We start from the raw sequence: 27,910 nt of genomic DNA on the forward strand, positions 1-27,910 counted from the left end.
TCAGGCTTCACTTTGGATGAATGCATTTTGCAATGTGCTGCTACACAATTAAGCTGTTAAAAAAACCACAGTTGATTGACAATCTAACATAGATTTTTGTCTTTTCCCTTATGCCCTGCCCAACAAAGTGAGAAAAACAACAGAAAAGCCCTCCAACACTTTTTTGATCCTTGTTCATTTCATGATATCAGTGTGTCTTGGGTCAGTCTACCCTTTGAGGTTGGCGCTGATTACTGGTGTGGATGGATTCCAGCTTGTGGCTCTGACCTCATCTTCCTCTGATAGAAGTATCCCTAGGGTACCACTGATGGAGCCACTGAGGAGTCAGGGGTCCCTGGCTGGGCTCTCTGCAACTGGCCCCTGCCACTGTCCCACCCACTGGTTTTGGCCCTGAGGAGGGTGAAGGTGACCTTCCCCTCATCCCAGCAAAGGCTCTGCGAACTCCCTCTAATTGTAGAAACCCAGCAGATATCAACAAGGCTGGAGGGATAAAGCAAAGCATCAAACATAATACTTAAAAGAATGGATTAACTGACATGGTTTCTAAAAATTTATCCGCTGTATAGGAATATAACTTGTTTAATTTAGGAAAATATACCATTTGATCCTCAGGAATAAACATTAAACATAAATCAAATGGAAGTCTAAGACACAAAAAGAAAAAAAAGTGGGGGGACAGAATATGGAAAAAGAAAAGATTATTAAGTAAAGATGTGAAAATATTCAAGTTTATCCCAAGAGACAACCCATATTCAGAAATGTCTCCTCCCCAAGCCCAGGGTGACAGTCAAAGGGTGTCCTTGGAAAAAGAAAATTGAATTAAAATGGAAAATGTCTCTAAGCAGGCCCTAGTTTTATATTTTTGATCCTTTATTAGAAATATAAACAGATGATTACTTCTGTCTGTTTTTATTTGTTTGTTTTTTTTTTTTTTTTTTTTGCATTTTTTTTTTTAACAAATACTTTTTGGTAGCTTGTCTGGGTTATATTTTGACTCATAAAATAACCTTCCTAATTTGGCCTTGCGCAGTTAAAATGTCTCCATCAGCTCCGTTCCCAGAGTTTTTTTCTTCCGACTTGAGAAAGTCTGCCATCATCGACCTCTGATCACAAAACGGTCCCTTTCCGGCTTCAGAACTTCCACCTATGAATAGTTTCAAAGATGGGCCCCAAAGAGTCCCTGTTGAGCCCCAGATCTACAGTGGAGCCGAAGGTGGGTGTCCAGGCGCTGGTCCTTCGACCAGAGGGGCCTACACTTTGTCCTTGAACTTCTCCAGATAGTCTCTGAGTTCTTTGGGGGCACCCACGCCCACATCCTGGCACACCCATTTGATGTCCTCCTCCGTCCCGCCCAGGATGGAGTTGACGGTGGGGCAGCCGTCGTCGGCGGGGATGGTGGTGAAGGTGGTGAATTTCACCTTTTTCCTCTTGGAGGTGGGCGAGTGCAGGGGCTCGTGTTTCTGGTCCCTGCCCTGCTTGCCCCCAGAGTCGGCCGGCCTGGGGATCTGGCTCTGCCCCTGCTTTTGGGAACCTCCGTTGAGCAGGAGGTGGTTGCTCTCCTCGAAGCCCCCCGGCCCGCGGTCTATGATGGTCGTGTGCTCGTCCTGCGGCGGAGATCCGTCACCCACGTTCTCCAGGAGCTCCGCCTCGTTGCCCAGCCACACCCAGTCATGCGAGTGGGTCACGGAGGCCTGGCCTTCCAGGGGCACCTGCTTGTGCCTGTACTTGAGGGCGAAGGTGGCACAGTTGATGAGGAAGACGAGGATGGCCAGGCAGAAGACCCCCAGGAGGGCATACATGCCGATCTCCAGATCGCTCAGGCCGCGGGGAGTCTGTACCAGGTCGCCGGCCCCACGCCCGCCCCCGGCCTGGGGCAGGTCCACCTGTGCCGGGAAGTTGGCGAAATCGATGGGGATGGTCTGCAGCTGACCCTCCCCCGCCAGCCGGCCCCCGTCCAGCCGGCTGTTCTTGCCCACCTTGTTGTCCAGCAGTGACTTGGCCGTGGGGTTGCCCCTCCGGAGGACCCCTTCCTCGCGTTCCACGGAGGAGCTGCCATAGAAGGGTCCTTCCTGGGCCTTCTGGCGCCGGTCGCTGGCGTGGTTCTTGATCTCACCCTCCTCGTAGTCCACACCTGGGCTGGAGTTGGCGTTGTTCTGCCCGAACTTGACCCTGACGCTCCCCACGCCCACTGCCAGGACGCTCTTGCGTTTGGATTTTTGGCAGGCCTCTGCGATGGTCAGGTCCACTCGGAGCAGGGGTCCCTGGCCTTCGCCTTCAGCCATCACAGTCGGCCACCTGGGCGAGCGGGGCTGGGGGACGGACACGATGGCCTCGTCCAGGGAGGTGGCTGTCAGGGTGAAGTCCTTGGTGTCGTAGATGTCCAGGGGCGTCACGGAGCCATCGCTGAACTGGAGCCAAGTGCTGACCACAGCTTCCTGTGGGGAGAGAGGCAGTTAGAAAATCCATGGGGGATAGGAGGAGGTGAGAATGGGGGAGACGTTTCTTCTCTTAGGATCCTGCATCCCGCTCCTGCCCCTACCAATCCTAGAGGAAAACCCAAAGACTCAGGGGCAGGACTGAAAATCCAGACCTGGTGGTTGATGAAGCTGGGGGAAAAAACATCCAGGGTTTATATAAAGATCTGAGAGACAGCTTAATTGAAACAAGAACAAATGCAGATAGGCAAAGACAGCTCCAGCATAATCCTTACAAGGGGGAAAAGACCCCATAAACAGCCCTCACTGAATTAAGGCTCCATTACATTTATTAAGGAAGACTTCACTTGAGCGTGTCCTTGGAGCCTTCACATTCCCTGCCCCTCACTCTGATGCGCCACCTTTCCTTCTCATCAGAACCCTTGTGATGGTACTGAGTTCAGTGTATTCCATTCTCTGCATAATCCATGGTAATCTCTGCATCTCAAGGTCCTTAATCACCACTGCAAAGTCCCTTTTGATACCTAAGGTGACTTTTCACAGGGTCTAGGAATTAGATGTGGCAGTCTTTGGTGTACCATTATTCTACTACCATGGGAGTGATGGTAGCTAAGATGTCCATAGCGATTCCTGGGTACCAGCCCCTGTTCTAAGTCATTGTCATTAGCGACTCGTTTAATCTTCCCATCAATATACAAGGTAGATACTATTATGCGTATTTCTCTTCCTGCAGGTGAGTAGATTGAAACACGGCAGGGACCCAAGGCTCGCCCAAGTTTGCAGAGCTAACTGACAGAGCTGGGGTTGAGTCCAGGCAGTTTGTCTTGAGTCTTAACCGTGGTTGCTAGTTCGTTTCCTGGCTGCCTTTGACTCTGAGGTCACTGACCAGGCCAGGGACTACAGGAGACAATTGTGTTGCGTCTGGAATTCTTCCCAGTCCCTCTAAGAACAGGCACTGAGTGGTCCAATTTTCATTCATCTGATCATTCCAGGGACATGTATTAAAAGCCTCTTCTGTGTCAGGCCACGCGCCAGTCACTGAGTAGTCTTTAGAAAACTGACAGATAATAAACAATACACAGCAGTTTAACTAATGAGAACTTACTGTGTAGCTCAGGGAACTCTACTCAATGCTCTGTGGTGACCTAAATGGGAAGGAAATCCAAAAGAGAGGGTATATATGTATACATATAGCTGATTCACTTTGCTGTACAGCAGAAACTAACACAACATTGTAAAGCAACTATACTCTAATAAAAATTAATTAAAAAAAAAGCAATACACAGCTGTTTATCATGGCAGGCTGGATGTTTCCTGGAGCTGGGCTGGGATGTTAGTTCTGCATAAGTTTGATGTGCTGAGTTTTACTTTTAATGTTTGGTTTAATGACAGGGAGGAAGGAAGGTGATTGGAGATCAGGAGAGAGATGGGTGGGCGCTGGCTGTGAAATGACTAGGGTAACTGCTACTGGACAATCTACTGGATGTTACAAAGGAGAAGCAAGAAGCAGAGTAGGGAGGGAAAGGGGCAGTGATCTTATGGCTGGGAAGAGCTAATGGAACTCCAGGGGTCTGCTATGGGTAAAGGATCAGTGTTTCTTCTAATCCTGGCTGCTGGACCCTATGACAAAAGGCAGAGACTTTGAAGTGGGAGTTTTGAATTAAATGCATGGATCCACTGCTTCCCTGAGAGCATCTTTCTTTAAACCAATTCTTCTGGGCCTCAGTTTTCCCCAACTGAAAGTGGGAATGTGAATACAGTAAGTCCCCTACATACGAACAAGTTCAGTCCCAAGAGTGAATTTGTTCATAAGTCCAACAAAGTTAGCCTAGGTACCCAACAAACACAATTGGCTATCTACTACTGTACTGTGATAGGTTTATAATACTTTTCACACAAACAATACATAAAAAGCAAACAAACACAAAAAACAAAGAAAACATTTTTAACTTTACAATACAGGAACTTGAAAAGTATAGTCCAGTATCAGCTACATCACTGCTGCCTTTGCACTTGCTTCCAGACATCCTGGGCTTGAAATAAAGATACTGCACTACCGTACTTTATACAGTACTGTGAAGTACACAAAAGCACAGCCCCTTGTAGAGGAGGCACCATGTGACAATGGACACCAGACACACGAACTAAGTTATGTGATTGGACATGTAAACACATGTTTGCATCTTTGAAAGTTTAAAACTTGAAGGTTCACGTGTAGGGGACTTAAAGTACCTAAAGGTTCTGAGATGAACATCTATTTGGCCCATCCAGTTTCCATTCCTCCTTTCTGATGGGGGCTAGGGCACTAATTTTCCTTTCAGACCCAAGTCTTTCCTCCATTCGGAGTCCAAGGAGCATGGGTGGGATTGAGAGAGTCATTTCCTAGGCAGGTTGATAGGGAGTCTAGGGGTCCCCAAGGAGAGAGGGGTCTGAAATTCTCAAGGAGGAAGAAAGGACAAACTTTCCTTCTCTACATTCCTTAGTATTATATAACAATAATGTATCCTGCCTGAGGACAGTCTCTGGATTAAGGACAGTCTTTGGATTCAACCTTCTGTTATCTTAAAATGTAAATTATGGGAGTAGGTCTGATGAGGTCTTTACAACCTCCAGACATTCTTTGGATTATATAACTTCATTGTTAACACTAGCAAGCGGGTACTCTTTCTGCCCCCTTCTGATGCCTATGTCAGAAGCTTTTTCTATCTCCTTTATACTTTAATAAAACTTTATTACACAAAAGCTCTGAGTGATCAAGCCTCGTCTCTGGCCCCGGATTGAATTCTTCTCCTCCAGGGGCCAAGAATCCCAGTGTATTCGTGTGATTCAACAACAACCTTTCAGGATGGACCCCACCCTTCAGTACCAGAAGTGGGCATGTGACCAAGGTCTGGCCAATCACAACATTCCACCACTCTGATCCCAGTGATTGGGTCAGGAAGGAGCATATGATCCAAACCAGCCAATGGGATGTGATCTCTGGGCTTTGCTGAAATTAGAGAAGGATTTTATTTCCTCTGGGTCCACTGAGTTGGGATGCAAGCCTGGAATGCTGAGTGGCCCTCCTGAACCACTTAAGTGGTTGCAATCTTAAGCAATCTGCTGGAATCTGAGGCCAGCACAGGAGAAAGAAAGTTGACATAGTGAGAGAGAAAGACTCTTAAGAGCATGTCACAACAACAGAGAATGTCATACTCAACAGATGGCTGAGTATAAACTAGTTAAAACGTAGGTAAAAAATACAAATAAGAGATGCAAATTCCTAGTAATCAGAAATTTAAAAAAAAGGCATACCACAGTGATACACATAGGTAACTGTTACTGAGATTGCTTGAGGGGGTGTAGAACTATTCAGAAGACCCACCAGCCAGTGGCTGGGATGTTGATACCCACCTGGGCAAGTGTCAGATGGGCATGAGACCTTTAACATAAAGCTAGGATTCCTCTCCACATACGGAGATGAGAAATCCTACCCACTGGATCAGAGACACAGCAAGATGCTCATTTCTGCTCTCAGCACTGAGTGGGAAAATGTCTCCCTGGAAATCAGAACCCCACCCCTTCCCCATAACTGAGTGTGGTGTCTGAAGTTATACCATCTGATGCCGCAGGAGCTGCAAGCAAAGATGGTAACTTGAAGCTAGACTCACACACATGCAAAAATCTACAGGAATTTCTCAGGAACCACATAGGGCAAAGCAATCATGGCTCAAGAGATGCTCATGAAAAAAAAAAAAGAAAAATCAATCCCTACAAAAGAAGGCTCTACCATGAGAGAGGATCAGAAAAAATTCACATACAAAGATCAGAAGACAAGGACAATAAAAATAAAACAAACCAATAACAAAAACTAGCCAATGAAAGACAATAGTTAAAGGGAGTTAAAAAGAGTAAAAACTACTCTGAACGAGTGGGAAAGACTGGAAAAAAGAACAGGGAGCTGTGGAAACAACCAAACAGAACTTCTAGATGTGAAAAATCTTCTGGTTGAAATTCATTACTCAATCTGAATAGCAGATTAGACATGGTTGAGGAGAGAATTAGTTACTGGGAATTAGTTACTGGGAAACTGAGTCAAGAAATTCACCCATAATGTAACCTCAGGAATATAAATTGATGAAGCATGGGAAAGGATGGTTGAAGAAATGAGGAAGAGAATGACCAACAGTCTTCTGTTAAGACTTACAGAAGGAAAGAATATGGGAGAACTTTAAAAGTCAAAGAATTAATGGCTGGACAGCTTCCAGAATTGAGGACAAGTGCCAATAATAAAAATAAAGGCTCCTGAGGACATCCTTGGTGGTCCAAACTCTGCCTTCCAATGCATGGTGTGTGGGTTCTCTCCCTGGTAGGGGAATTAAGATCCCACTTGCCATAGGGTGCAGCCAAAATGTTTCTTTTTTTTTTTTTTAAATAAATGAAACTTGTTTCTAAAAAGAGCATTTCATTTTAAAAAACGGAGGTTTACGTATTTATTTTTTTGGCTATGCAGCTTGGCATGTGGGATTTTAGTTCTCCAACCAGGGACTGAACCCGTATCCCCTTCAGTGAAAGTGTAGAGTCTTAATCACTGGACCGCCAGAGAAGTCCTTAAAAATAAAGGTTTCTGTTGACATCACTGGAGCATCTGGATCTAGCTTTACCTAAAGATTCAAATGCTTGGACATGAACTGATAAATTCTTACATCTGTCTTGGCCAGCCTGAGTTAGGTCTCTTATCACTGATGGAAAGCCCAGACTAACACCAGCCTCCTGTTAGGAGTGAGTGAGAATGTACCTAAAATCTAAAGATGGTGTGTGCTTGCTGTTGGCATCTGCCCATTACCCCACAAAACCTGCCTGCTTGACTTTCAGCTGTCAAACTTGCAAGGTCGTCTTGCCAAGGAGCATTCTAACCTCTGAAACCCACGTGGTCATGCCCACAGCCGGAAGTGCTGAAAACTTAACACCCCCCAGAAGCAGCCCTCCAATAAGGGCTGATGGGAAGGGTGATAAATATCCCAGCTTCCTTGCCCCTCAGGTATAATGACACTTCAGTCTTTTCTACACTGGCTGATGGTTTCCCAGGAGATCCAGGCTCCAGTTCCCCACAGTGGTGGCTGAGTTGGGAATACACTTTTTTTTTTTTTTTAACTTTTTGTCTTATATTGGAGTACAGTCAATTAACAATATTGTGATAGTTTCAGGTGGACAGCAAAGGGATTCAGCCATACATATACATGTATCCATTCTCACCAAAACTCCCCTCCCATCCAGGCTGCCATGTAACATTGAGGAGAGTTCCCTGTGCTATACAGTAAGTCCTTGTTATTATCCATTTTAAATATAGCAATGGGTACATGTTTATCCCAAATTCCCTAACTATTCCTTCCCCCATCCTTCCCCCTGGCAACCATAAGTTCAGGGTACACACTCTTTTGGCTGTCTTTCCTTCCTCCCTTCCCTCACTTCCAGACTCCCTTCTAGGGTTCTCTTCACTACCCAGATGAAGTCCTGGCATGCAGATCCTTATCTCAGGCTCAGCTTCTGGGGGAATGAAAGCTAAGACACGATTGGCTCAGGAATTTTGTTTCCTGCCCTTCTCTCCTTTAGCTTCATCAACTGAGAAATCACACCATTGGACAGACTCCCTTCTAAAGCCTCAGTTGAATGCATTCATGCTGTGGGAGACCTCATTTCTCTTTACTATTCTAGCTTTCTTCAGAACTAATAGGGCACGGGGAAGTATAATACGATTGCCCTCATATTCATGGCAAACCTTTTGAATTTCGAAGTTGGAAATATCAAGAACAAGAGGCCAGCCTTCCACACTCCAAGGACTGAGATAAAACAGTGTTAACGCACTGTGCCTGTTCATCTTGGCTGACTTTTCATCTAGAGTTCATTTTTCTTTACCAACTCCAGACAGCGAACGAACTTAACATCAAACAAGCCCCCCTGAACAGCAGACAATCTGAATTAAGCCCTCAGAACACTGCAGGCTTGCCAGCATCCATCTCCATCAGCCCTGCTGTGTGACTGAGACCAGGTCTTTCCATTAGCTCATGACAGTGAGGTTGGAACATAGGGGTTGTCTGGGGAGAAGCCAGCACATTTCCCTAAAGATGAGAAATTCTGAAATGCTTAAAATAACACACGTCCGGGCATGATTTAGAGCTCCTATTCTTTCAAGAGTCATGTCTGCAAATTGAATGAACTCCATCCATAAATCCCTGTAGGCAGCGCCGGGGCCCTCCAATTACCATCAGCCGATGAAGACAGATGGGTGATGCTGGAAGCTGATGGGTGGCCTTGCCCCACGCCAGGGAGGTGGCAATGCCAATCGTCCCCTAATTAATTACAAGTTCTTGGCAAATAGCTTCATGCCTTCTGCTTTGTCTCCCCACTATCCTCCTCTGCTCTTTCTAAACCAGCCAACACCATGCCAGTGTCCTGTCCCCAAGAGAGGTGAGCAGAGGTGCCAGCACTGTGAGCTGGATGTGAATGAGAACCCCCTACAGGTCCCTGCTGGTGATGCTCTGGAACAAAGCTGGGTGGTTGTGTTGTTCAGTTGCTAAGTCACATGTCTTTGTGTCCCCATGGACTGCAGCACGCCAGAATCCTCTGTCCGTTGCTATCTCCGGGAGTTTGTTCAAATTCATGGCCATCGAGTCAATGATGCCATCCAACCATCTCGTCCTCTGTCACCCCCTTGTCCTCCTGCCTTCAGTCTTTCCCAGGATCAGGGTCTTTTCCAGTGAGTCAGTTCTTCACATCAGGTGGCTAAAGTATTGGAGTTTCAGCTTCAGCAACAGTCCTCCAATGACTATTCAGGACTGATTTCCTTTAGGATTGACTGGTTGGATCTCCTTGGTGTCCAATGGACCCTCAAGAGAATTCTCCAGCACCACAGTTTGAAAGCATCAATTCTTCAGTGCTCAGCCTTCTTACATCCATACATGACTGCAGGAAAAACCGTAGCTTTGACAAGCATTTGAAGTAATGCTTCTGCTTTTTAATACGCTGTCTAGGTTTGTCATAGCTTTTCTTCCAAAAAGCAGGTATCTTTCAGTTTCATGGCTGCAGTCTCCATCTGCAGTGATTTTGGAGCCCAAGAAAATAAAGTCTCTCACTGTTCCTACTTTTCCCCCTTCTACTCACAGGTACCTGCTGGTGATTGTCTGGAACAAAGCCAGGTAGCAACAGCTGAATTTCTGGAATGGTCCATCCTATTCCTCTGAACCTGAGAACGTGCTGAGATGTCCCTCTTATGATGTTATAGGCACAGATGAAGTTAGGGAGAGCTGCCTAGCTGAGCTGGATGGGTCTGCTATAGTCATACAAGCCTTTGGAAGCAGAAGAGCTTTTCTGGGTGGTGACAGAGGGAAACTCAGAGGTTGCAAGCATGGAAAGGACTCTATGCACTGTTAGTGGTTCTGAAGCTGGTGCAGGGTGTGGGCAGAGAGAAGGAAGTGGAGAGAGGCTCCCGGCCAGCAGCAACAAACCTAGGAAACCTCAGGCATTCAACCGCACAGAGCTGGATTCCGCCAACCACACCAGTGAGGGTGGAAGTGGATTCGTCCCCAGAGCATCCTGATAAGATGCTCTGCTCTCAGCCTGTGGACCCCAGAGCGTGGTAACCCGCTGAGCCCACCTAGATTCCCGACCCACAGAACTGTGAACGACAGTGGGTGTTATCTGAAGCAGCTGGATTTCTGAGAGTTTGCTGCCCAGATGGTTCGTCCACCTCTGGGCACTGGGTACCACTCTTCTAGTTCATCCAGACCCCACTACTCGGACCTCAAAGCCACGTGGATTTTACACAGCCAGCATCACTTCCTCCTGGAACGTGGTTTGGCTACCCTGCTCCCATTCCTCCCGCCTCCCTCCCCTTTGGCTAGATCAGGCGGGACCCTGTTCCCTTCTGGCGTCAGGGCCCTTACCTGTTTAGGGGCCCGCAGCAGCTCCTCAGCTGTGGCCACAGCCGTGATAGCCCTGCTGTTCTCCGTGCTGGGGTGGAGGGTGACAGACAGCCCAGCCACGAGCTGGATGGCCAGGTCTGACACCGCAACTTTGTCGTCCAACACAGTGACCGTCTTCTCAGCCAGGATGGAGTCAGACAGAGGGGACAGCACCTGGGGGATGGGCAGACACAGACCAATCCATCACATCTGCTTCTGGGTGGATGTTGGAACCTTTCCCAGCTATGCTCTGTCCATCCCTACAGGGTACAGAATACAGTGGGAAGGAGCCAGAACTTCCCTCTATACATCATCCCGTGTCATGTGAGAATCAGATAAAGTCACTCTTCCCTGTGACACTTTAGCTCTATCTTTTGGAAACTTGACATAAATATTAAAATCCATTGGGTCTTTGAAAGGAAATGACCCTCCCCATTTAGATGAAGATATTTTGCATACCGCACAAACTGGTCAACCATACGTGGCAGTCCTACTGGCTGGACTCATGAAGAGTGGCGCATAAACAGCTGTTCAACCCGAATCCCATTCTAAGTGAGTTAGGCCATCAGCTGGGGAACTGAATTATAGACAGTCTAGTCTGGAGTTGGACATGACTGAGTGACTTCACTTTCATGCATTGGAGAAGGAAATGGCAACCCACTCCAGTGTTCTTGCCTGGAGAATCCCAGGGAAAGGGGAGCCTGGTGGGCTGCCATCTCTGGGGTTGCACAGAGTCAGACACAACTGAAGCTGCTTAGCAGCAGCAGCAGCAGTCTCCCCTCCAACCCCCGGTACATTGTATTCTCTGCTGAAATGTTACTTTCTGCCTCATTTGCTGTTGTTTAGTCGCTAAGTTCTGTCCACCTCTTTTAGGAACCCGCGGACTCTAGCCTGCAGGATTCCTCTGTCCATGGGATTCTCAAGGCAAGAATACTGGAGTGAGTTGCCATGTCCTTCTCCAGGGGATCTTCCCAACCCAGGGATCCAGCCCATATCTCCTGCATTGGCAAGTGGATTCTTTACCACTAGCACCACCTGGGATGCCCTTCTGCTTCATCTCATATACCAAATGTTGGACTTGGGATGTCCAGGTGAAATGGTAGAAATATATCAGTCTTTCCCACCTGGGGCAGTTGTGAAAGGATACAGAAGGACATTTCCAAAAGGTGGAGTCACATATACTACTATACATAAGACAGATAACCAAGAAGGACCTACTCTCCCAGTTCTAGGACTGTACTGTACTGTACCAGTTCCCTGTGCTGGCAGGGAACTCTACTCAGTACTCTGTGATAACCTATATGAGAAAAAAGTCTAACAAAGAAAAGGAATATGTATTTGTGTAACTAAATCACTTTGCTGTAACACCTAGAACTAACACAACAATGTAGATCAAACTATACTTCAGTAAAATTAAACAAACAAACCAAAAAAAACACCCTCCACAAAAGGTGGAGGCAGTAGTGTGGGACTTGATGGGTTGAATAAAAGGCCTTCTGCGCCCTCCCATCATTCCTGAAATCCCACCCTTCTGTACATTTCCTTGGGCAAAAGAGACAGCAGGATTTTGAAGAGTTGGTTGAATGACTACATGACAGAATGACAGGCTGACTTAGGAAAGAAGGGAGGAAAGGAAGAAAGGAATCCTACCTTGGCCACTGGCACAAGTATTGCAGAGTGGGGAGCAGGCTCTTTCTAAGAGAGTGTAGGAGGTGCAGATTGGAGAGGGGGCGCTGAGGGTGGAGAAGCAGAGGCAGGGTGGGCTGGGGTGGGGGTGGTGGGAATGAAGGATGCAGCAGAGAGTGGGGTCACAGAAGGTGCTGAGGGATGCAGTGCCACCTTCTCATTTCTGTTTGGAAGGAGGTTGGGACTCAAAGGGGTTTCCCTGGTGGCTCAGGTGGTAAAGAATCTGCCTGCAATGCAGAAGACCCAACTTCAATCCCAGAGTCAGGAAGATCCCCTGGAGAAGGAAATGGCAACCCACTCCAGTATTCTTGCCTGGAGAATTCCACGGACAGAGGAGCCTGGTGGGCTTCAGTCCACAGTGTCACAAAGAGTCGGACATGACTGAATGACTATCAGTTTCACTCCACTTTACCTGGGATTCAAAGAGCTGGTCCAGGCTCACCTTCTGGTGTCCACAGGATGCCATCAGAGGACCCATCCCTGCTAGCAAACTGCCTCCCTCCAAGGCACACTACGCTCAGTGATGGGTGTGCAGAGCTTCCCAGCTCCAGCTTCCTACCTGGATGGTTGTCATGCCAACCTCCCGCCCGACCAGGATCCTGCTGTCCTGGAGAGTGGCCACATGCGGTTCCTCCAGCTTCATGAAGTCGGCAACCAGGTGGGTGATGTCGAACTGCCAGTCGGGACCGAGCAGGTGGCTCGGCTGGCCCCAGGGGCCAGCCCCCTCAGACACAAACTGGGTGAGGACCCGCACCATGGCGTGCTGGTACTGGAGGGCGCAGCCCCGGCCCCGCCGCTCCTCCTCGTCCTCATCCTCGCTGTCTCGTGTGGGCCTGATGGGGAAGAAGAGGAGGCTCTCGAGTCAGAGGATGGAATTCATGATGCTCTGGAGTTGCAAAGCAGATACCTCCCCATCAATTGCCAGGAGATAGCATCCCAGGCAGGAGACTCAGGACCGCGGAGAAGCACCGGCTCGTTTTTAAACAATGCAAAGAAGCTTTATTGTACTTGCCGAAGGAGGAAGGTCAGACTTAATTGAGAAGGAACTAAACATCTCTCTCCACTTAACAGCACGACCCAAAGAATTTCCCCATATCCCACCTCCTGTATATGTAGCCCACAAAACACTATCTCTTTCGAAGGCATCTGTTGACAAATAAAAGATGTAAGAGTTAATATGTATTAATACTAAAGCTATATTGTCCACGAAGTAGCTGAGAACCACGTGTGGCTATTTACAATTTAATTTAAATGAAGAAAATTAAGAAAATCCAAACATTACATTTCTCAGTCACTCCATAACCCTTGTGTTAGTGGCTACTGTGGCTGTGGCTAGTGGCTATTGGATACTGTGCTTCTAGAACATTCCACCACTGTAGAAAGGTCTATTTGTCAAAGTGGTATGATGCTCTGGAGATGTGCCCATGCTAAGATGTTCATGGATGGACTCTTAACACCATGAGGCAAAACTGTAATTATTCTTATGTTCAGATGAGGAAACTGAGTCAGAGATGTTGGGTGGCTGGCCCAAACTCACAAAGCTAGAAAGCCCCCAAGCTTGGATTTGAAACCAGCAAGTGTCAGTTTTTCCTTTTTAAGGGACATGGAACAAACCCACATCTTGGTCGCTCAAGATCACTAAATGGTCTGAAGTCCTGGCTGGATTCACAGCTGTCTTCCTCATCAGAGGAGGACAAATTCCTTTAAGTTCATTCTATAAAAGTAGACTTACCATCTCACTGTCCTATTTATCTTTCTTGAGATAGACACTGCTGCTGCTGCTGAGTCGTTTCAGTTGTGTCCGACTCTGTGCGACCCCATAGATGGCAGCCCACCAGGCTACTCTGTCCCTGGGATTCTCCAGGCAAGAATACTGGAGTGGGTTGCCATTTCCTTCTCCAATACACTACTTGTTCCTTAAAAATCAAGACTCTGGTGCCTGGGAGACAGTCAGGAAAATAGCCCTGATGGTTTAAGATGGAAGATGTCATACAGGAAACCAATAATTCAGGAACAACTGTTATGTAGCTGACCTGGGGGCCACAGAGTGGAGGAAACAAAACCCCAGATTCTCACACAGGATGATCCAGAGTCACATGGAATAGAACTTTTTCTTTTGGTTTAAGTGCAGATAGCATCCCGATGGTCCAGTATAAATGCATTTAGATTTTATCCAATAATTTGATATGCACAGAGCTTTTCAAGATTATAGATATTCACCCAGAACAGAAAAGGAATCGCTGTTTCACATAGACAAAATAAGCCCAAACTTTAATTCTCTGGGGGTTGAAAGGCTAGAAAACTATGTTACTTTTGTGGCTTCCTTCTGGAGGGCCACTTTCAGGAGAGAGATTACTAGGAGCCCATGTAGAGTGCAAACAATTGGATCTGATACTGACCTGGCCGCTTAGCAGCCTGCCTGCCTGGCTGGGTTATCCCGAGTCTTGGTTTTCCCAGAGGATTGTTGTTAGGCTGCATCATGTAATCACCATGGCAACAGCATCACCTGGGCCCTGCACTGGCTCCTGCATTGACTCCTTTGTTGACATCAGTACCCACAGCTGTTGCTGTCATGGCTCTGATGTGTTTCCCCATCCTGGACTCACCTCTTGCTGGCCACGATGGGCACCCTCCAGCCTTTAATCTGGCTCAGCTCCGTGTCAGAGACCTCGATCTGCAGGGGCAGTCGGGGCACCCATACGGTGACATGCAGGGGGGCACTTAGGTGCTGGTACGTGAAGTTCACCACCACATCCACCTTGCCTTTCATCTCTTTGCCGTTGACAAAGACATAGTCACAATGGTCGGACACCTGCCAAGAGAGAGGGGATGGAGGAGAAGTTCTCTGGGATCTGAAGACCACATTTCAACCATTTGTCCTTGTCTCTAGCAAAGCACACATGCTTAATGTAGGTTCTCCTCAATGCGGAGCCTGAGACAAGGATTTTGTGCAGTTGGCTTACTTAGGACGTGACCCTAGGGAATGGGGACCAGGGAGAAGGCTGAGGGAGCCAGAGAAACAAGAAAGGTCAGTAGAAAGGTCCATTTTTGCATTTGGTGCTGTGACCATTGAGCTCTGTTTTTCTGGGATCTCATGGAAAGCCCCCAGAATTGTCAACCTGCAGGATGAGAGACAGAAATATCATCTACTGGTCCTCTCTCTCACTGGGTGAGTGCTGCCCATGTGTTCCCCCTATTCCAGGCTGAGACACAAGCCCTGGGATGGAAAGCATGAGCAGTGTGGGAGAAGCAGCAATCACCAGCTGAACTTGAATCTTGTCAGAATTGCAGCTGGGACTGAACTCTGGGTGGATCCAGGGAATGTGATGCAGGTACCAGAGGTTGTCTGTTCTCCAGGCTGATGTCTGTCCAGAAGATCAGCCACACCCACGTTCCACCCCATCCAGCCCCTCAAGATCTAAAGGGCTTGTACTTCCTCAAGAAGAAGTGGAAGAAGAAGAGACTTCTTCCTCAGCAAAGCTCTACTCCCAGTTCTTACACCCACTGTCCCAATTACACGCAGCCCTGATGGTTCCCCAGAACACTCAGGTCTTCGTATATGATGTTCCTTTTCCCTGGGAACGGCATTCCTTCTCTGCTTGCAGCACTTCCCCTGACCCCCTAGGATTATTTGTGTATCTGTACTGTTACTGCTTATTCTGTGAATGGCAGCATCACATTAGTGAAGATCAACCTGTTTCTTTCCCCTGAATTCCCTCCCCTCTCTTTTCCCATTTCTAGCAGATCGTGGCCTCAGGAAAGAGATAAGACAGAACACAAAGCTGAACAAACATAAACAAAATAAAAATAAAAGCCTGCAAGCATCTAGATTTTGTGTTCCTCTGCTGAACCCATAGGAAGATGGATCTTTTTACAGCCCCATGGATACTCAGAAACAGTTTGAGGATGCCTGTGCTCCCTGGGAGGCTGGAAGGAGCAGCATGTGCAAGGATGGGACCACATCAGAGGTAACCCATGTGGATTCCAACTGATAACGGGTGCCCCCTAGGAGCTGTGAACAGAACACTTTAAGGCTAGAAGCCCCCTCCCCAAGGCCTTGATAGTAGTTACGTCTTCTAGAAATTAGACTGGGATAATGTTTCACCTCCATAATGAATTGGAAACTGAAAATAGAAATCAAGATGAGTTGTAGAGACACAACATGACCCATCTTGCATAGCCAAGTTTATGGGATCACACTGACCCCTTGTGTAAATTTGCATTTTCAGCTGCAGAAATGTAAAACCACTGAAGGCAATAAGTATACATTTTTCTTCTTTGATCTCTTGGTGCCTCATCCCAGCTGCTCAAGAAGCAGGAGCTCAGCAAAGTGGACTGAATGGATGGTTGCATGAACGGGTGGATGGATGGATGAATGAGTGAGTGGATGCACAGTGGATGAATGGGTGAATGGATGGATGGATGGAGGGTGGATGATTGGATGGATGAATGGATGGGTGAATAAATTGCTAAGTGGATGGATGCATGGATGGATAGAGAGATAAATGGATGGATGAATACATATATGCATGGGTGGATAGATGGATGAATGGATACATGGATGAATGGATAGAAGGATGGATAGATGAACAGCTAGATGGATGCATGAACAGGGCTCTTTTTTCATGGGGATGCTTGCTTCAACACAGCCATAGACCTTGGGTCAAGAGGAGATGCGAAATATTGAGATAACTTGGAGTCAAGAACCGTGGAAACACAAGAAATTACTTTGACAACTTCCAGAAAGCTTTAGAGCAGTGTTTCCTAACCTTTTAGGAGTCATAGACTCCTTTGGGAATAAGTTAATTCTTGCCATAGAAATGCATATACACAGAGTTTTGTGTAGCATTCCAGAGTTAATGAAGTCACACATGGACTCTTTGCGCAGCACTTATATACTAAGTGGTAATAGCCAGTGTGCTTATCTGTCTCCCATCCAGGTTGTATACTCTGGAAGGAGCAGTATCTCCTTCAGGGGGTCTATGGCTCCGGTTAAATAACATCCGATGCTGAGCAATGAACTCCTGTGATTGCACTTTCTTTCCCCAGCTTCTAGGAACTACAGATGACTACTCTGGGCCCCATTTTCAGCTTCAACTTGCACTTCTGTTTGGAGGGGCAGCTGGTGAGGGCTGGGCTGAGTGAATTTCTTCCATCTGCTGGGGATAGTGGCAGGGGGCAGTTGGGAGGGGAACACACGAATGGATCTTCTCACTCATGGTCAGAGTGGTTTAAAAGAGTTTACACACTGATTAAGGGTGGAAACCAATTTTCATTGCTGTCCCAGACTTGTCATTAGCATGTAAACACTGTCCTGGATCTGGGCAGGCATTAGCATAATAGCCGAGCAAGAGTTATATCAGTAATCACTTCTTTAATCAATGTTGTAATTTACAGACCATTGACTTTCCTCATTTATTACCTCTCTGAGCTCTGGTGGGAGGGAACCTGGCCGCTCCGGAATATATAAATAATTAAGAGGAACGCCAAGGGTATCAGCCAGCGGGCATGATACAGCCATTGTCACTGTCATTCCTGAAGGTGCCATAAATGTCTGGGGAAGTCGCAGGCTGCATTAATCATCTCCTAAGTGGCTAGCAGTGGGAACCACGGTATCACAAAATGAGCTGGCTCGTCTGCAAAAAAGGAATCCAACCCCACTACGGGAATCTTTGCAGCCCCTCTGATCCATTTCTGGGAATCTCTTAAATTTCTCATTGTGGGTGGGCTGCCTGTTAAGAACACTACCTCCTGGCCCCTGCTAACTGTGACTTTTAAAAATAAACTTATTTAAAAAAACATTTATTTATGTTATTTGGCTGTGCTGGGTCTTCGTGGCTTCACATGGGCTTTCTCTAGCTGCGGCAAGCAGGGGCTATTCTCTAGCTGCAGTGGGAAGGCTTCTCATTATGGTGACCTCTCTCATTGTGGAACACGGCTTCTAGAGCATGGGCTCAGCAGTTGTGGTGCTCGAGGTTAGCCAACCCTCAGCATGTGGGATCTTCCCAGACCAGGGATTGAACCCATGTCCCCTGCATTGGAAGGTGGATTCTTAACCACTGGACCACCAGGGGAGTCCCCACTGTGACATTTAAACTATGCCTTTTGAAAGCATTGGTGGCCACAGAATCAACCAGTCTGCTCTTAAGGACCTTGACGGGCCACCTTGGGTCACAAGTGTTCTGGTTGAGTGGCATATGGTTGGTTGATATCTTCTGTCATTCAGACTTTGGCAACTTCCCAAGGATGTTACCTGCTTCCTAAGGTAGAGGCTGGAGACCACTTTCCATGAGGAAAGCAAAAGATATCTGCTGGTCAGCCACCAACATCCAGTGGGACTTTTGTCTGGATTCCTGCAGCCAAGCAGGTTCTCAAATTTGAGTGAGCATCAGAGAGGGCTTGTCAAGTATCCACAGATGGTTGAGTCTACCCCTAAAGTCTCAGATTGAGCAGGTCTAGGGGGATCCCCACAGTTTTGCTTCTAACAAGTACCTGGGAAATGCTGATGCCTCAAGTCTGAGGACCACAATTAAGATATTCACTCCTTGAAATAATGCAATTGCTCCTTCTATGATTCCATGGCATCATATATATCCCATCTTGGCCTGCTGGAGCTGCTATTACAGAATATCCAGAGGCTGGGGGCTTAAACACCAGACATTTACTTTTCACATTCTGAAGGCTGGTAAGTCCAAGATGAAGGCGCCGGCAGATTCTGTGTCTGCTGAGGACCTGCTTCCTGACTCAAGGATTCTGTCTTCTGTCTGTGTCTACACTTGATGGAAGGGGTGAGGGAGCTCTTTGGAGCATCTTATAAAAGCATTAATTTAGGGACTTCCCTGGTGGTCCAGTGGCTAAGAATCTGCCTGCTAATGCAGGAGATATGGGTTCAATCTCTGGTCCAGGAAGATTCCACATGCCTCAGAGCAACTAAGCCCATGCACCTCAACTACTAAGCCACGCCTTACAGCCTGGGAGTCACAACTAGAGAAAGCTTATGCATCAATGGAGATCCCCCAAAACCTCTGGTTGGGGAACTAAGATCCCACAAACCTCGCAGTAAAAAAATAAAAAACCAAATAACAATCTTTTTTAAAAAGTACTAATTTATTCACGAAAGCTCCACCCTCATGACCTAATCACCTCCCCACCCCCCACTCCTCACGGTTTAAAATCTCAACAGAAGAACTTGGGAGCCACGCAAACATTCACTCCATACCCGTTCCTTTCATTACTGTAGTCATCTGGCTCTGATGCTTTAAATATCGCTGTGTTAATGACTCCCCAAATCCCATCTCCAGATAACAAAGTGCTTATTCAACATCTCTACTTGGCTCTCTAATTAACATCTCCAACTTCATATGTTCAGAAATATAACTCCAGGTATAGGTTTTGTGTCTTAGGAGACTGGGGGTTGCAAACTGAAATCAAGTTCAGATACAGAAAAATGATTTACATTTCTTGTGCACCTGAGTTTGTATACCTGCTCTAGTAACATAAAATGTCAAATGTCCTGCACTGTTCTGATGCCTTCTTTTGCATTTGCTATGTGCTTTCCCCATCATTCTTGCCCTTGGTCCTTTCTGGAGCTCTGGACGGCAATCAGGATCTCATTTTATTTTTATTTTTTAAATATTTATTTTAGGTTGTGTTGGGTCTCAGTTGTGGCATGTGGAATCTTTCATTGTGACCCATGGCTTCTCTCTAGTTGTGGTTTGTGGGCTCAGTAGTTGTAGCACTTTGGCTTGTTTCACAGCATGTGGGGTCTTAGTTCCCCAACTGGGAATCGAACCTGCATCCCCTTCTTGGGAGGCAGATTCTCAACCACTGGACCATCAGGGATGTCCTGCTGCTGCTGCTGCTGCTAAATCGCTTCAGTCATATCTGACTCTGTGAGACCCCAGAGATGGCAGCTCATCAGGCTCCCTGCTGTCCCTGGGATTCTCCAGGCAAGAACACTGGAGTGGGTTGCCATTTCCTTCTCCAATGCATGAAAGTGAAAAGTGAAAGTGAAGTCACTCAGTCGTGTCTGACTCTTAGCGACCCCATGGACTGCAGCCCACCAGGCTCCTCTGTCCATGGGATTTTCCAGGCAAGAGTAGTGGAGTAGGGTGCCATTGCCTTCTCTGAGGGATGTCCTAGGATCCCATTTTAGAGATGAGAAAACTGAGGAGCACTGAGGTTGTAGCTTGCCCAAGGTGGAGAAGAAGATTTATGACAGCTAGTGCAGGACTTGATCAGACTGCTTCTATTCTGTTGTCTGAACAGGTAATACCCTGAGACTATGGCCTTAGAAATCGCCCTTCCTGCCATGCGAATAGGAGAATCTTTTTCATTCATGCAGGCAAGGGGACCAGGGAAAGGGGCCCTGAGACAGGCCACTGGCCCATGGACCAGCTCAGATCCTTTCCATCAGCTGCCCTGGCCCTCCCTCACTCTCTTGGCCCATCCCAAATAAGCCCACTCAGACAGGCTGGAACATTGGACAGGGAATGCTGTATTAGTTTCAGGTGGACAGCAAAGTGATTCTGTTATATATATATACACACACATATATATGTGTGTGTATATATATTCATTTTCAAATTATTTTCCCTTAAAAGTTATTACAAAATAGAGTATAGTTTCCTGTACTATACAGTAGGTACTTGTTGATTACCTATTTTATATTCAGTATTGTGTATATGTTAATCCCAAACTCCTAATTTATCCCTCTCCCCCAACCCTTCCTTCCCTTTTGATAATGATAAGTTTGTTTTCTATGTCTATGGGTTTATGTCTGTTTTGTATAGAAGTTCATTTGTATCTTTTTTTTTTTTTTTTTAGGTTTAGGTAGGTTTGTTCCTAGGTATTTTATTCTTTTTGATGAGGTGGCAAATGGGATTGTTTTCCAAATTTTTCTTTCTGATCTTTCATTGTCAGTGTGTAAACATGCAACAGACTGTTGTGTATTTTGTATCCCGTAACCTTGCCAAATTCCTTGACGAGCTCTAGTAGCTTTCTGATAGTGTCGTTAGAGTCTTCTATGACTAGTATCATGTAGTCTGGAAACAATGACAGTTTTACTTCATTTCTAATTTGGAGTCCTTTCATTTCTTTTGCTTCTCCGGTTGCCGTGGCTAGGACTTCTAAAACTATGTTGAATAAAACTGGTGTGAGTGGACATCCTTGTCTTGTTTCCTTTAGATCTTTAATCTAGTGGTTCTCAAGAAGGGACCATTGCATCCTCCGAGGGCCACTGGACAATCTTTGGAGATCTTTTTGGCTGTTACAGCTAGGGAAGGAGGTTGTCACAATTGGAAGATGAGCGACTGGCATCTAATGACAGACAAGTAACGCTGCTCAACATCCTGACTGTCCTCCAGCACGGCCCCCCGCACAGCGCCAGCCGATCCCAGATGTCAGCACTCAACATCCTGCACTGTCTGTCCTCCAGCACGGCCCCCCGCACAGCGCCAGCCGATCCCAGATGTCAGCAGTGCCTCGGCTGGGAAACCTGGTCTGCAAATTCTCAGAGATACTTTCTCAGGCATTTTTATGTAAAATTGCAACCCCTCCAAGATTCCTGACACTCTTCTTTGCTTTATTTTTCTCTACCATTTATTGCCATTTCATACACTATGCATTTTACCTATTTATTTTGGTTTTTATTTGTCTTCCCTCAACAGAATATGGATGGCAGGGATTTTTGTCTGTTTCATTCACTGTTGTACCCTTAGTGCCTAAAATGGTACCTGGCATATAGCAGACACTCAATAAATGTATGCTGAAAATGAATGAATGAATGAGTCAGAGCATAAGGATATCATTTGCCTTTCATGGTGTTTATAAAATAGCAAATTAGTTATCAGCACTGAAAAACCATTGCATTCAATTTTGTTACCACCCTGAACCCCCAAAGCATTTGCATTTTCTACCTTGGTGTCTGACTGGTCTCATAGGCCAGACTAGAAAATTTGGGGGGAGCTATTGGAAGGGACAACAGGTGGCAGCTGGTCTTGGAGGTGTTGAAAGCCAGCTCCGGAGATGCCCACATCCCACAGCAGGCTGCCTCCCCATTCTGTGCCCGCTTTCTCCCATGCTTTCTCCATCCTACCACCTATCATAGTTAGTGCCCAGATTTATTTATTTATTTTGCTATTATTCTCTTAATTTTAATTATTGCACAATGTCCTCATGGGAAGTATGCAAAGTGTCAACCCCATCCCACCAAGAGCTAGGCTGAGCAATCCTTGACAGGGCAGGCTGCGGGGGTGACTGGGAACTATGCCCTGGGAGACTGTTCGGCAGACTATTTCCTCATGCAAATTACTGGCAACCAATGTGAGGTTCTCTCAATGGGGAAATAAGTGGCCAGAAACTGCCACAACATCTCCAGAGAAGAGTGTTTTCAAGGCAGCCATGGCACGTGCCCTTGCTGAAGAAGGGGCACGCAGGTACCCGGTCCCCTATTCTTCCCCTTAGGGGACCCTCAGGGTTGCCCCTACCACTTCGCCCCAACAACTCACCCACCCACTGCACACACAGGGTACATACACATCCGAGGAGATGGACTCTCATGGGTGATAACCGTTTTATAGCAGCAAAAAATGTTCTCTGAGTGCCTGCAGTAAACCGGGAACCATTTTAAGGGGTCACATGGATCATTTTGTTGACTCCTCACCATGAACACAGGACAGGGCTACATTTTAAGAATCACATCCATATTTCAAATGAAGAAACAAAAGCACAGGGAGGTGATGTAACTTGCCCAAGAACACACAGATGGTAGTTAGTGAGTCAGAATTTAAGTACAGTCAACCCCAGAGCTCTGCTCTTAACCACGGTGCCTACTGGTTTATGGGCTGTTTGAGTTGTTGATTTTGATTCTTATTCCTTTTCTTCTACTGTGAGCAGAAAGACTTTATTTTGCATTGATAGCAGACCTGGCCATGTGGGTAGATTTGGCAAAGAGAATGCGGAAATGTCGACAGCCAACATATCCAAGCTCAGACTGAAGAGAGCTGTCATGTGTTTCTGCCCGCCCTTGTGAACTTTGCCACCAGAGGAACTTAAACCAGCTGAGACCTCTCAGCCCAGCCCTGGAATGAAGCATCTGGACTCCATCACTGCCTGATGTACAGGGAGGGATCCAGCCCAGCTGAGCCCAGAGACCACCAGACAATCTGCAAATGCACCACCAAGAGAAAATGATCATTCCTTTCAACAACCGAATGTTGGGGTCACTTGTTACGTGGCAGAGCTGACTGAGTTATTCTTCTAAGTGCTGTGGTGAAGAGAACGCTGCCTGTATCATTCAGGAGGCCTCATATTCCTTCCCCTCCACACTCCACTCTCCCTTTATCCCATACCCTTCTCTCCTCCTTAGGCAGTAGAGAGGCCACAGCAGAAGAGCCCATGGTTTTGGGAATTCTCCACATCACAGCTTCTCATCCAGGGGCGGTGACTTCTGCCTGGCCCTCGCTTTGGTCTGGGAGAACTTTCCTTTCTTTGTGTCCTGTTCTCCCACAGAACTTCTGGCTTAATAGCATCTTCCCCGCTATCTGTGCTCCCCCTGCAGCTGCCAGATGGAAAGTTTTATGTTTGCAGGAATCTGCTGCCATTTCAGTGGTTCCTTCACTATGAAAGTGCCTGACACTTACTTTTCTGACATATCTGGAAAAGAAGAACAGGGAAAAGTGGGGGAAGGCAGGGCTAAGCAGTATTTCTGAGATGATGTCCCCGCTTCCCTCCTCTTTGCTTCCTGCTCCTCACTCAAGGATGGCCAAACAGAAATCTGTTCTGTGATAAATCACACTTTTTCCAGCTGACAGTGCAAAATGCTGCCAGGACTTGGGAGATGCTGAGTGCTTCTCAGCTCAGGACTCCTGTCCACCATGGATCTGGTGGTGCTGGGTGGGAACTGGCCCATGTAGGCCAACTGGGCAGCAGGACCCTCACCAGGGCGGTCAAGCCCAGAGGAAGCTGAATTTCCTTGCTAGAGGCTCCAAATGCGTGGCCAGGCTTGCATTGGAGTCAGGGCTGACCCCTCACTATTCTTCATCTGAAAGTGAAAGTGGATCAGTTGTGTCCAACTCTTTGTGACCCATGGACTATAGTCCATGGAATTCTCCAGGCCAGAATACTGGAGGCTCAGCTGGTAAAGAATCTGCCTGCAGTGCGGGAGACCTGGGTTTGATCCCAGGGTTGGGAAGATTCCCTGGAGAAGGGAAAGGCTACCCAGTCCAATATTGTGGCCTGGAGAATTCCATGGACTGTATAGTGCATGGGGTCACACAGAGTCGGACACGACTGAGTGACTTTCACATTCTTCAGCTAGCACACGAGGATTCCTTCTTTTTACAGTTACTTCCTGTATTGCTATTATGCAGCAGGCATTTTCTCAGGCACTGGGGATGTAGACGTGAGTGATAAGGAGACTTTAAGGATGTTCTGATATGGGGAGTGTTGGGTAGATGATAACAAGTCAATAAGAAGACACCTGTGGGCAATAAATACCATGAGAAAAATAAAAGAAGGGAACAAGAGAGGGAGGATTCCAACTATCAAGAAGGCGGCAGCCTTGTGAGATTTGGGGGAGAAATTTCCAGGCAGATGTTCTTATCTTCCTTATCTATCATTTCTTAAGTGCCTGCTGTGTGTCAGATTCTGTGCTAAGAGGACATTAAGGACAGACTCCTTTTGTCCTCACACAAACCATTTTACAGAGGAGGAAACCAAGGCACAGAGAGGTTGGTTAACTTGTCCAAGGTCACACAGCCAATCGTATTGGACTTGGATCTGAAAGCAGTTCTTGAGCTCCGGAAACTTTCCCTTAAAAAAACAACTTTGTCAATTTAGTTGGTGGAAAGTTATCTCAGTGCTTCTATTTTAGAATTAACAAGAAAGTTCTTGAGGTTTGTGATCAAGTCTTCTTTCTTCCTGTGACCTTCTGCAATTCCCAGACACTAGTAGACAAGAATTTTACTAAACTGTCTTTCTTTCCTTCTCTTTTTAAAAGTTTGTCTCATATAATTATGCTCAATAACTTGTGTAAGTTCAGGGACCCGTCTTCATCATCTCACCATCTTCATTATATGGTAAAAGGAAAATCAGAGGCAGTGTAATTTTTTGGAAGAAAAAAAATCCTTTGATTTTTTTTAAACATCTCTATTGAGATATCTTTGACATATCAAAATGTATCCATTTAAGATGTATGACTTGATGCTTTGATACATGTATCCACTGTGAAAAGATCGCCATAATCTACACTAAACAATGTATCTATCTCTTGACATAGTGATCATTGTGGGTGTGTACAGCGCATTGAGAAGATTTAATTTAGAATCTATCCCCTTAGCAAATTTCAAGTGTCCAGTACAATAAGCCCTGGTCCTTCACTGCTCTCTTACAATGTGCAAAGACCCTAAGGTAGGAATATTTTGACCTTTTGCAGAAACAAAAGGAAGGTTGGTAAACACAAAGCTAGAGAAGTGGGCTAGGGTGTGCTGGGCAGGGAGAGAATGGCATCCCAAATTTGCCAGGAGAATTAAACTGAAAACCCACAAATACAGGGAATTAGCCCAGTGTCTGGCACATACAGGCAGACACACCACACAGGTGCCTGGCAGATTTGGGTAAGTGGATTGTATTAGCCCTGGAAGTCTGTAGATAAGGGGCTTTCATTTTTTTCATGCTTTGAAGCATGGGGAGAAGCTTCCAGAATGCTGAACTTATATAGCACTGTCTTTCCTGTGTGTGCACATCTCTCTCTAGTACCTTGTGCCCTGGGCCACCTGTTGTGCCATCAACCCGGCTCTTTGCCTAACGATGTCACTTGAGATCCTAAAGTCCTGGTACCCAAGATGCAAGGTCCAGGGCTGTCCTGCTGAGGGGACTGAGTGCCTCATGGCTTCTCTTTGAACCTCTAGACTCAGAAGAGCTTCCCCACTAGAGAAGGCTTATTTCAAAAGCCGCAGCTGCCACCTGAACACTGGAGCAGAGTGAGGAAGAAAGGGCTTAATTATAGAGGAAACCAGGCAGCAAGGATGGGTGTGATCAGCCATGCAGGTTGAAACGGGAGTTTGGGGAGGGATGTTGCTAAAGCCCCAGGACCATGTCTGCTGGTCGTGACCATACCTGTCTTCCCTCAAGAGCTCAGGGGATCTGGTGAAGCTGGAAGGATGAGTCTGAGTTTCCAGCAAGTCCCTTACATTGTTACAAGTCACGTATTTTCTCCTCCTTTTCATTTTTTTTTTTTCTGATCTGGAATCATTCCATGACAGCCTTCTACACGCTATGGTGTCAATTTCCTTGTCAATTATCCTTATGCCTTCAATAACCAATCATGGGACGCCTGTCCTCCTGGGAGAGCTCAGGGCAGAGTCTTACTGGGAGAGTTTAGACTCTTCCACTTCATGTCCTTTGCCTCCATCAGAGCCGATCACTGCTTTAGCTAATGTCAATCTGTTCATGGCTTGGTTGACATTAGGCCTTTTCCCTAACCCAGGCCAAGCTGAGAAAGGCCCCGGGACAGGAGGACAGGGAAAGGGTGGGTAGCTAAGAACAAGAGGTGGGAGGGGAGGAGCCTCTACTCCAGGCACCCAGTTCTCTTCCCTGTGGCCCCTGCCCTAGTTGCATTTGAGAACCCTCCCCTCCCCAACATCAGTCCAGAGGTTTGGGTGAAGTTCCACCTCCAGCCTCCAAATTAAGGTCATGTGACCACGACCTAAGCCAATCAGAGCTTCACGTTTCTCTGGCCACAAATGATTGGCTCAGGGGTGAACGCATGACTTAAGCTGGTACAGTCAGAGGGAATCTCAGGAATTTTTCAGGCAAGGCTGAAACACGTAAAATGTAAAATATTTCATGCCAGACTGCTACATGTAAAGAGATGGTTTGCAGCCGCATTTGGACAGTACAGCTCATCCAAGATTTCAGTCAGTACAGGTACAGAATACTGAACCAGAGACAGGCAGAAGTGAAACACTGATTGATGACCTCATTTGAGCTCCTGGATTCAGCCATTCCTGAAGACAGATTTCTTACTGTACAAATATAGAAGCCCTTAAACTTCCTTTTTTGGGGTTTAATTCAGTTTGGGTCACTTTATCTGTTAACCAATAACATATTCTCAGATAAAAGAGGCAAGATCTGCTGGACCAGGCCAGACCCATCTGTGTGTATCTCTGTCCTTAAGCATCTCAGCAAGAATGACAAGATAAACAGGTAAAAAGGCACAGGTGTCATTAAGCTGACACCGCATGGTGACTATTAATCCTCTGAGAGCTCAGAAACTGACAGGGAAAGAAAAATGAGAGTAAATCAGAAGTAATTTAATAGAATTCTAGATCAGATTCAGTGGACAGTTATTTTTACTGCCCAAAACACAATCATCTTATTTTCTGTATCAGTTTTTCAGGTATTTTTCAGGGGAATCTCCCTAGGTCTTCATGCTCAGTTCATGTACTTCAAGGGTCTTGACACCAGCTATACAGTGGGCCATACCCCTAACACATCACACTGCCCTGGCCACAGGGGTTGGTCCAGGGATGGTCATGCGATTCTTGTTGAGCCCAATAACAGGAAGTCCCAGGATTTTTGATGGAGGGAAAGTAGCATCTCATTTCTGCTGGACTTGGATCTGAGAAGCGGTGGATGTATAGCCTCTGAAACCACTTCTGGAGAGTCCAAGGCTAGGACTTCCTTGGAGGTCCAGTGGTTAAGAATCTGCCTTGCAATGCAGGGGACATGGGTTTGATCCCTGATTGGGGAACTAAGATCCCACATGCCACATGCCAACTAAGCCTGAACTACGACTAGACAGTACGTGCGTGGCACGAGAAAGATCCCGTGTGACATAACAGAGAT

General features: G+C 46.6%; 1 protein-coding gene across 1 annotated transcript in view; it reads right to left on the reverse strand.

Moving 5' to 3' along the window:
- Window positions 1–960: 960 nt before the first annotated feature.
- TMEM132C (transmembrane protein 132C) overlaps window positions 961–27,910 on the reverse strand; it is a 296,615-nt gene continuing 269,665 nt past the window's right edge. Inside the window, exons 6-9 of the mRNA XM_055549947.1 lie at window positions 14,668–14,873; window positions 12,621–12,894; window positions 10,358–10,549; window positions 961–2,435 (exon numbers count right to left, since the gene is read on the reverse strand). Of these exons, the coding sequence (XP_055405922.1) occupies window positions 1,251–2,435; window positions 10,358–10,549; window positions 12,621–12,894; window positions 14,668–14,873 (1,857 nt within the window). The 3' untranslated portion in view covers window positions 961–1,250. The remainder of the gene's footprint in view (window positions 2,436–10,357; window positions 10,550–12,620; window positions 12,895–14,667; window positions 14,874–27,910) is intronic.

The sequence above is a fragment of the Bubalus kerabau genome, chromosome 16, assembly GCF_029407905.1.
Source record: "Bubalus kerabau isolate K-KA32 ecotype Philippines breed swamp buffalo chromosome 16, PCC_UOA_SB_1v2, whole genome shotgun sequence".
Lineage (NCBI taxonomy): Eukaryota > Metazoa > Chordata > Mammalia > Artiodactyla > Bovidae > Bubalus > Bubalus kerabau.